Source organism: Mauremys mutica, chromosome 12 (assembly GCF_020497125.1).
Source record: "Mauremys mutica isolate MM-2020 ecotype Southern chromosome 12, ASM2049712v1, whole genome shotgun sequence".
NCBI classification, from domain to species: Eukaryota; Metazoa; Chordata; order Testudines; family Geoemydidae; genus Mauremys; species Mauremys mutica.
Window position 1 is genome coordinate 33,885,516 of NC_059083.1, and position 9,854 is coordinate 33,895,369.

The 9,854-nt window shown below is 49.6% G+C and overlaps 1 protein-coding gene across 1 annotated transcript in view; it reads right to left on the bottom strand.

The window, feature by feature from the left end:
* LOC123346690 (butyrophilin subfamily 1 member A1-like) overlaps positions 1-6,342 on the bottom strand; it is a 34,809-nt gene extending 28,467 nt beyond the window's left edge. The window contains exons 1-2 of the mRNA XM_044984162.1: positions 6,235-6,342; positions 1,486-1,602 (exon numbers count right to left, since the gene is read on the bottom strand). Coding sequence (XP_044840097.1) covers positions 1,486-1,602; positions 6,235-6,265 — 148 coding nt within the window. The 5' untranslated portion in view covers positions 6,266-6,342. The remainder of the gene's footprint in view (positions 1-1,485; positions 1,603-6,234) is intronic.
* Positions 6,343-9,854: the final 3,512 nt, after the last annotated feature.

The following is a 9,854-nucleotide window of genomic DNA, read 5'->3' on the forward strand; positions in this document are numbered from 1 at the left end:
TTCCCAACTGACTGGTCCTTTATCATCAACAGACAAAGGAGAAACTGACAGGGAACAACACAGACTCTAATGAAAGGCTGATACTGAGAAGATCAGAGATTAAATGTCCTGAACAACTCAGAGACTTGCTAACCTGCCTGGAGAAGGGGAATTTGAGGAAAGTGAGTGGTAAAGACTCACTCCAGAGAGATGTGCTGCTAACCTCACCTCTCTAGGTAACTGACTCATGGGGTTTATGGAAATGTACTAGATGGATTGAGAATTTAATGTATGTGTTATTAAGTAGGTGTGTGTGTGTGTATATATATTATATATATATATATATAAAATCTTCTACAAACCTAGCTCTAATTTTTTTTTTTGGAGGGAAGATATGTATAAAGTTTATCTTCCCTCTAAAAAAAAATTAGAGATAGGTTTGTAGAAGATTATAACTTAGAGATGCTCACTAATGAGGGACAGTATTATGAACAACAGAATTTAGAGATGTGCCCTGGAATCTGAGGTTGAGAACACAGTGTGTAGCTGTGTGAGGTTGCACTCTGTATGATGTTATGAAAGTATACTGATGAGTATGAATATAATGTAACTGGAATATGCTTTATGTAAAAGGTTTCTTGTAAGGTATCATTACAAAGCTTATCTACTGAGTGACAGGTTTCAGAGGTAGCCGTTTTAGTCCGTATCAGCAAAAAAAAAAAAAAAAAAAAGAGTCCTTGTGGCACCTTAGAGACTAACACATTTATTTGGGCATAAGCTTTCATGGGCTAGAACCCACTTCATCAGATGTATGAAGTAAAAAATACAGGAGCAGGTATAAATACATGAAAGGATGGTGGTTGCTTTACCAAGTGTGAGGTCAGTCTAACGACATAAATCATTAACAGCAGGATACCAAGGGAGGAAAAAACTTTTGAAGTGGTAAGAGGGTGGCCCATTACAAACAGGTGACAAGAAGATGTGAGTAGGAGAAATTAGTATTGGGGAAATGAAGTTTAGGTTTTGTAATGACCCAACCACTCCCAGTCTTTATTCAGGCCTAATCTGATGATATCTAGTTTGCAAATTAATTCCAGTTCTGCAGCTTCACGTTGGGGTCTGTTTTTGAAGTTTTTTTGTTGTAGAATTGCCACTTTGAGTGACCAAAGAGACTGAAGTGTTCTCCTACTGGCTTTTGAATGTTATGATTCCTGAAACCAAACAAACAGTCTCTATGCAAAAGAATAAATGGACACAAATCTGACATCAGGACAAAACCTTTGTCTTAGAAGCCGCCAGTCAGAGCAGCAGTGTGTGTGTAGCTAGGCCTGACAAGATTGCGTACAGATAGTAACCATGGTTCCTGGGGACCCAGCTGTGCCCTGTGGTCTCCATGGGGCTGGTTGTTGGCAGGTTGAGCAGACATGGTTTACAAGACAAGGCAGTGACAGTGATAACCAGCAATAGTAACACCAGCAAAGCCAGCGAGGAGGTCGGAGCTCCTACCTGACGCCAGCCTGTGAACCTGTAGAGCGAGGCAGAGAGCGACGTAGCCAGGCAGAGCAGAGCTCACTGTGGAGCTGGGGGAGAACGAGGGAACCTTCCCCGTCATCGTAGCTGGGTCTGGGGAACAGGAGAAATAAATCAGACAGTGAGTGAGTGGGATGCAGTGACAGGACAGTGCCACGGGGCAGTGGGGAGGAAGTAACAAGCCTCACTGCTGTCTAACATACACCAGAAGGGAAGGGATTTCCCCCACAGTCCTCGGCTGCCCTGGCTCTGAGCAGGGTTAGATGTCACTGTGCCAGCAGCCAGTCCATACCACACTCACATCATAGAACCATAGAAGATTAGGGTTGGAAAAGACCTCATCTAGTCCAACTCCCTGCTCAAAGCAGGATCAATTCCCAATTAATCATCCCAGCCAGAGCTTTATCAAGCCTGACCTTAAAAACCTCTAAGGAAGGAGATTCCACCACCTCCCTAGGTAACCCATTCCAGTGCTTCACCACCCTCCTAGTAAAAAAGTTTTTCCTAATATCCAACCTAAACCTCCCCCACTGCAACTTGAGACCATTACTCCTTGTTCTGTCATCTGGTACCATTCAGAACAGTCTAGAACCATCCTCTTTGGAACCTCCCTTCAGGTAGTTGAAAGCAGCTATCAAATCCCTCCTCACTCTTCTCTTCTGCAGACTAAACAATCCTAGTTCCCTCAGTCTCTCCTCATAAGTCATGTGCTCCAGCTCCCTAATCATTTTTGTTGCCCTCTGCTGGACTCTTTCCAATTTGTCCTCATCCTTCTTGTAGTGTGAGGTCCAAACCTGGACACAGTACTCCAGAGGAGGCCTCACCAATGTTGAATAGAGGGGAATGATCACATCCCTCGATCTGCTGGCAATGCCCCTACTTATACAGCCCAAAATGCCGTTAGCCTTCTTGGCAACAAGAACACATTGTCGACTCACATCCAGCTTCTCATCCACTGTAACCCCTAGGTCCTTTTCTGCAGAACTGTTTCCTAGCCATTCGGTCCCTAGTCTGTAACAGTGAATGGGATTCTTCCATCCTAAGTGCAGGACTCTGCACTTGTCCTTGTTGAACCTCATCAGGTTTCTTTTGGCCCAATTCTCTAATTTGTCTAGGTCCCTCTGTATCCTATCCCTACCCTCCAGTGTATCTACCATTCCTCCCAGTCATCTGCAAACTTGCTGAGAGTTTAGGGTTAGGGTTACCGACCCTTGGGGCACTCCGCTTGAAACCGGCTGCCAACTAGACATGGAACCATTGATCACTACCCATTGATCCCGACGATCTAGCCAGCTTTCTATCCACCTTATAGTCCATTCATCCAGCCCATACTGTGGGAGACTGTATCAAAAGCTTTGCTAAAGTCAAGGAATAACAGATCCACTGCCTTCCCCTCATCCACAGACCCAGTTATCTCCTCATAGAAGGCAATTAGGTTCGTCAGGCATGACTTGCCCTTGGTGAATCCATGCTGACTGTTCCTGATCACTTTCCTCATCTTTAAGTGCTTCAGAATTGATTCCTTGAGGACCTGCTCCATGATTTTTCCAGGACCTGAGGTGAGGCTGACTGGCCTGTAGTTCCCCAGACCCTCCTGCCCCCCCTAGTACCCATCATAGGGGAGGTGAGTGAGCTTTCTGGACCTGAGAGGGGGCCTAGGAACATGTGCAGTGACTGTGGTGCAGAGTGAGTGTGCTCTGGGGGGCAGAGGGGGGGTCTCTCCCCTGGAGCTTGCTGCTGCCAGTGGTGGTGATGGGGAGTCCTCTCTGGCCCTAGCCCTGGGGCAGCCTGTCTGCACCCCAAGTTCCTCATCCTCAGCCCTGCCTCATCCCAAAGCCTGCACCCCCAGCACCAAGCACGCTCCTGCACTATGAACCCCTCATCCCCAGCCCCACCCCAGAACCCTCACCTGAGGGGAAAAACGTGCAACTTAAATTTGGTGGTCAGTTTGGAGTATCATTGTATTTAGCACAATATTTGATTATTTTACACCCTTCAAAGTATGTAACTGGTCATATACAGGTGTTTTCTCTGAATACTGTCTGTGTGCCTCAGTTTCCCCAATGCATTTCTTAAGGCTCTAGATGGTGGGATAAGGGGGTGTGATTGTTGTAAAGCCCTAGAGGGCCAGAGTGATGCTGTCTGCACAGATAATGGCTGCAACCCTGCCTCCAGGCAACTGATGGCCTGGGCCACCCCCCTGCAAGGTGCCAACTGAAGGTGTTGGAGAACAAAGAGATCAGGTGGCTTCCTAATGCCTGGAAAAGAGACAAAGGCCAGAGGAGGGAGTGTCAGTGCCTGTGCAGACTTCCGGGAAGCGCATGGTGTGGAAGGGGATGCTGGGATGCTTTGGAACAACTCCATACAAAGCCAGTCAAGACTCTGGGGGAGCCTCCTCTCTGAGCATACTGTCTCCAGGGCAAGAAGCTTACACCTTCCTGGGTCTGACCTCGGAGCATTCAGCATTCCCTTCCACACCATGCACTTTCCGCAGCGAGTGTGCCCAGGCAGGTCCTGGGGCAACCAGAGGTCCCTGCACCCCAACTCCGCAGTCAGATGTGACTCTCAGCCAGACAGTAAAACAGAAGGTTTATTAGATGACAGGGATACAGTCTAAAACAGAGCTTGTAGGTACAGAAAACAGGACCCCTCAGTCAGGTCCATCTTGGGGGGTGGGGAGCCCAGACCCAAGTTCTGGGCCTCTCCCGATTTCCCCAGCCAGCTCCAAACTGACATTCCCTCATCTGGCCTTTGTGTCTTTTCCGGACAAGGAGGCCACCTGATCTCTTTGTCCCCAACACCATCAGTTGGCACTTTGCAGGGGAAACTGAGCCACCCACACAGTATTCAGAGAAAACATTAAGAACATTCCCACTTTGTCACAACAGGTGCAACAAAATTTAATACTGTATATTGAAGCAGGCAAGTGCTGCTTCTGACTTTCCACTTTTAATTGACCCTTGTAATCTTGTGGTTCCGATGCGTTGTAGCTTCATTTTATATCGGCTTACAGGGTGAGAGCGGGGGGGGGACACCACCATTTTGGGACCCACCAAAAATTATACGAACCTGCCGCCTATGGATGTACCCTTAGACACAGAGTCTTACTCCGGGCTCACACCGCACCCAGCAGCATGGCCCCTGCCAGGCTGTGCCGTGCTGTAAAATCCTCCCAGGAACCAGGCTGTGCCTGTAACTTCCCCTAGACTGAGACAGCCGCCAGGGCCAGTGTTACCCACAGAGCGGCCAGCGGTGGCCAGGAAGGGGCCTGACCAGGGCTCCAGGACACAGACTCAGGGCCTCCCCCAGTGACAGAGCTCTGGGGGCAGGTGAAGCGCCCCCTGCCCCGGCAGACACCTGTAGTAACAGCACCTGCCCTGCCCCGGGCAATGGCCCTGCAGACTGGGGTGGGGCTGGGAGGGATTCACTGGCTCTGGAAATAACAAAGGGGGGGGGAAGAGAACCTGGCCATTCCCCGGGGGGAGTTTGCACCATAAACCCCCAGGTCACTCACCGAGGCTGCAGCACCATTTCCGGTCACAGAGCCGGAGGGTTTGAGACCGGACCCGTCAGCGTTACCGCTGTTACATTTGTAGCTGAAGTGACGGGGCCGAGCCCCCCCCCCCCCGCCTGGGCCTTCCGCGCGCTTCAAACTGAAAGTACCAAAGTAGGAAAGTGAAAGTACCGGTCTGTGTCCCGCGCTGGTTGGGGCGGAGCAAATTCCCCTCCTCACTGTTACCCTATAACCAGCAGCCCGGAGAGGAGGAGTCCGTGGGGCTCCCCGGGCGCTGAGCCAACGGGCCGGATTCTGATAAACCACGAGATCCCGCACCCCCAGCCCCGCTCCTTCCAAACAGGAGCAGGCGGGGAGCATCGCCCAGATCTGGTGCCGTGTCCCTGCTGCTCAGCGCAGATGCTCCCAGCCACCGACACCCCCTGCAACCCCCCCCCCCCCCATCTCCCCAGCAGCCCTTAGTCACAGCAGCAGGGACTCTCCAACATGCTGTGTGAAACGGGAGGCTTTGCAGGATCAGACTCTTGTTGGCTTACTCGTATATTGTTGCTCCATATTCCACACAGCAGGAGGAGGGATCCCGGACTGGGGTCTGGGGGAAGGGGCATATTCCAGCCCAGGAGGGGAAGGGGCTGAGATCCAGGCAGCTGAAGCTGGTCACTGTGCCAGGAACTGCTTCCCATCGGAATTTGCTTCTAGGAGCAAAAACCAAAACTCACCTGATTTGGAGCCTAATATTTTTGCAGTAGCAGCCCCCTAACTGCCTGTAGACTTGTGCCCTGTTGCCTCCCACACACCTGTGTCCTGCCCAATCCCTAACACTCATGAACCTGGGGAACATAGATGCTCCTCTCCTTTTATCTTCCCTTCAGGGCCTAATTCAGGAGATCTGCTCAGAGGCAGACCAGCAGATCTGGTCCCATTCAAAATGCGGCCAGAGGAGGCACTACCTGCCTCATTACATTAAGGCCAGTGATTAGATCCAGGCAGCTGAGCTGGTCAGCCTGTCAGGAGCTGCTTCCCATCAGAATCTGCTACTAGTAGCAAAAACCTAAACTCATTTTGAGGCTAAATGTTTGCAGTAGCTGTCCCCTACGTGCCTGATTCTGCCTCTAGTCATGCACACTGATGCCACACACACATCCTATCTCCTGCCCAATCCCTAGCACCCATAAACCCAGGAAAAATAGGTGATGCTCCATTTATCTTACCTTCCAGGCCCAATTCAGCAGGTCTGCTCATAGGCAGACCATCAGTTCAGGTCCCATTCAGAATCTGGCCAGAGGAGGAGGTGCCTGCCTCTTATCGCTTTCAGCCCAGTGATTAAAGCACTCACCTGCAATATGAAGGGACCCAGACTCACTTCTCCTCCCTCTGAGGAAGAGAAAGGATTTGAACTGGGGTCTCCCACCCTTCATTGGAGAGTGCTCTAAATATATGTTCCAGCAACTGAAGTTAGACTGGCTGGTCTGTAATTCCCTGGGTCTTCTTTGTTTGCCTTTTTAAAGATAAGTACAATGTGCCCTTCTCCAGTCCTGGGTCCTCACCCCTCCTCCAGGAGTTCTGAGATTGCTTCAGCCAGTTCCTTAAGTGCTCGTAGGTGAATTTCATCAGGCACCACCAACTTGAATAGATCTATCTTATCTAAATATTCTTTAACCTGTTCTTTCCTCTATTTTGGCTGCTGTTTCTTCCCCCTTGCTGCTAATATTAACTGTATTGCATATCTGGTCACAATTAACCCTTTTAGTGAAGATTGAAGCAAAATAGGCATTAAACACCTCAGTGTCAGTGACTGGGACATGGGCAATCATGCCTCATGGTCAGAGCCCAGGGTCAAAACACAAGTCTGGTGCTTGATGCCAGAGCCTGGCATCAGAGCTGAGGTCAGACATCAGGAATCTGAATCAAGGGATCAGAATTGGGTTAGCTAAAACAAAGCAAAACAGGGACAAGGCTAGAAGAAAGCAGGAGCTATCACCATGTTCCTGGGCTTAAGACCTGGTCTGCTAAATTTGGCAACCAATCCAGTGTTGTAGCCACTCAAGTAGCCTAGTACAGGCCAGCTGCACTTTTTAGGTTGTCCAGAGACTGGCTCAGCCTTCTTGATGTTGTCTGTTATTAGCTTCCTTCTTTGCTAAGTAGAGGGCCTGCACTTCCCTTCATCTTCCTCTTGCTCCTAACATATTTATAGACTCTCTTCTGATTGCCTTTTTTGTGCCTAGCTAGGTGTAGCTAATTTTCTGATTTGGCCTTTTGTCCCTATGTTCTTGTGCTGGTTTCCTGTGCTCATTCTTAGCAACTTGTCCACATTTCCACTTTTTCTAGGATTCCCTTTTGATTTTCAGGTCATTAAAGAGTTCCTGATGGAGCCATATTGGCCTCTTACTGTTCTTCCGATCTTTCCTTCACATCAGCACAGCTTGCTGTTGCGTGTTTATTAGTGTATCTTTGACAAACTGCCAGCTCCCCTGAACTCCTTTTTCCTGTAGATTTTCTTCCCATGGGACCTTAGCTGCCAGTTCTCTGAGTTTGTTAAAATCCATTTTCCTTGTTCTGCTGCTCTCACTCCTTCCTTTCCTTAAAATCATGAAATCTATCATTTCATGGTCACTTTCACTCAAATTGCCTTCAACCTTCAGATTCACAAGCAATTGGTCAGAATCACGTCTAAAAGGGCTTTTCCCCTGGTTACTTCCTCCACCTTCTGAAACAAAAGGTTGTCCCTGATATATTTCAAAAACTTATTGGAACCTTTTGTGTTTTGCTGTGTTGCTTTTCCAACAGGTATCTGGGCAGCTAAAGTCTCCCATTACTACCAGGTCTTGCATTTGGATATTTCTGTTTGTTCTATAAATGCCACACCTACCTGCCCTTCCTGATTTGGTGGTCTATAGTAAACCTTTCTCATGACATAGCCTCTATTCCCCCCCCCCCCCCCTTTATCTTAACCCATTGTATGGGACCAGGACATAGTTTTGCCTAGCGGTCCCAGCTGGGCTGAGGTCTGCCCATCAGGGAAGGGAGTTTCTGTGTCAGAGTTAGAGGAATCCCAAGGCCAGGTTCTGTAAACAGGAGTCAGGGTTAGAGTCAGGCCAGGTCAGAGACTAGAGGCAGTACCAGGTTAGGATCATGAGTCAGGGTCAAAGTCAAGCTGGAATCAGAGATCAGAAGCTGCAGTATAGTAGTAGCCAGCTAAGATCTATGTGGATGCCCAGACATCTTCCTGGGCCAACCCCTGGGGTTACGTAGGGGCACTTGTCCAATCAGAGGACTGCAGGGTACTGTCACTCTGGGTCTCCTGGGTGGTATTTCCTGCAGCACCTATTCTCCATAGTGCTCCCTGGCTGTACCTCTACAGGGCCTTCCAGTGGGACTGTGGGACTATCAGGTGCTACAGACCCACATTCTAGTCCCTGGGTCCTTACTCTTAAACTTTCAGCTGGTCTGCCTCTCACCTCCTTCTAGACCTCAGAACAAGTGAATATATTCTTGATATATTACATAGCACCTTGTGGGCAGCAGGTGGCTACCCCCTTTGGGGAAGTAGCCCCCAGCTCCACCCCTTCTGCCCATTCCCCCCTGCAGCCAGAGCCCCCAGACCTCCTGCCCCCCCCATGGCCAGAGCCACAAGCCCTCCCCCACCCCCAAGGAAGCCCTGAGCACCACCCTCCTCAGCCAGAGGAGCCCCAGGCCAGCTGTACCTCCCGTCCCCACAGGGCAGGCTCCAGGCTTGGGGCGGCACCTTGAGAGGGGGCGGCGATCGGGGTTTGTTTTTGTTGTTTTTGGTTTGGCCAGGTGGGGCGGGGACTTGGGCAGCGCGACGCAGCACTTGGGGAGGGGTCAGGCGGAGCTCGCAGGGGCAGGGCGGCGCTCTTTTTTTTTTTGCTTGGGGCGGCAAAAATGTTAGAGCCGGCCCTGCCTCCCCAAACTGCCCTAGGGAAAAAGTCTTTTCCAAAACACTTTTGATATGCCCAATGCAGGTTCCAGGATGGCTGAGGAGGTGCTATGTGCTACACAGTTTCCTGGGTTCCTCAATAATCCCCCTGGAGTCCATGGAGATTACTGAGGAACCCAGGAAGCTGAATAGCACATTCTGCCGCCTCAGCCACCCTGGAACCTGCATGGGGCATAATAAAGGAAAAACTTTGCCCCAAACCTCCCAATGTGGGTCCTGCAGCAGCACCACAGGAGGCAGAGCCTCCCCTGGCCTATTATACCCACCACCCATGTAACACCTCATCCTTTTTTCTCTGCCTGTCCTTCATGAACAAGCAATGCCCCTCTATACCAATATACCAGTCATGAGAGTTACCCCACCAAGTCTCTGGGATGCCAATTAAGTCATAGTTTGGCTCATGTACTAATACTTCCAGTTCATTCCCTATGCTCCTTGCATTTGTGTATAGACATCAAAGACACGATAAATTCTCCCACTGTTATCCCTCTCGCTGCTCCTGTGGCCCTCTTGTAATTTTCCATTTCCTGAGCTGTGCACTGACACCTGACCTCTACACAGTATTCTAGTAACAGTCTCACCAATGCCATATGCAGAGGTACATTCAGCTCAATGAGAGGTAAATCCAGTGCTGTAAATTCAACTCCTACTCAATACCCCCCTGTTTATATATCCAAGGATCACGTTAGCCCTTTTTGCCACAGCATCATACCGTGAGCTTAGGTTTAGTTCTTGTCCATTAGGACCCCCTAAATCTTTTCCAGAGACACTGCTTTCTGGGATACGGTCCCTCATTCTGTGGATAGGGCCTACGTTCTTTAGGACTAATTTTCAAAACCATTTAGGCGCTTCAAAATGCACATAGATACCTAT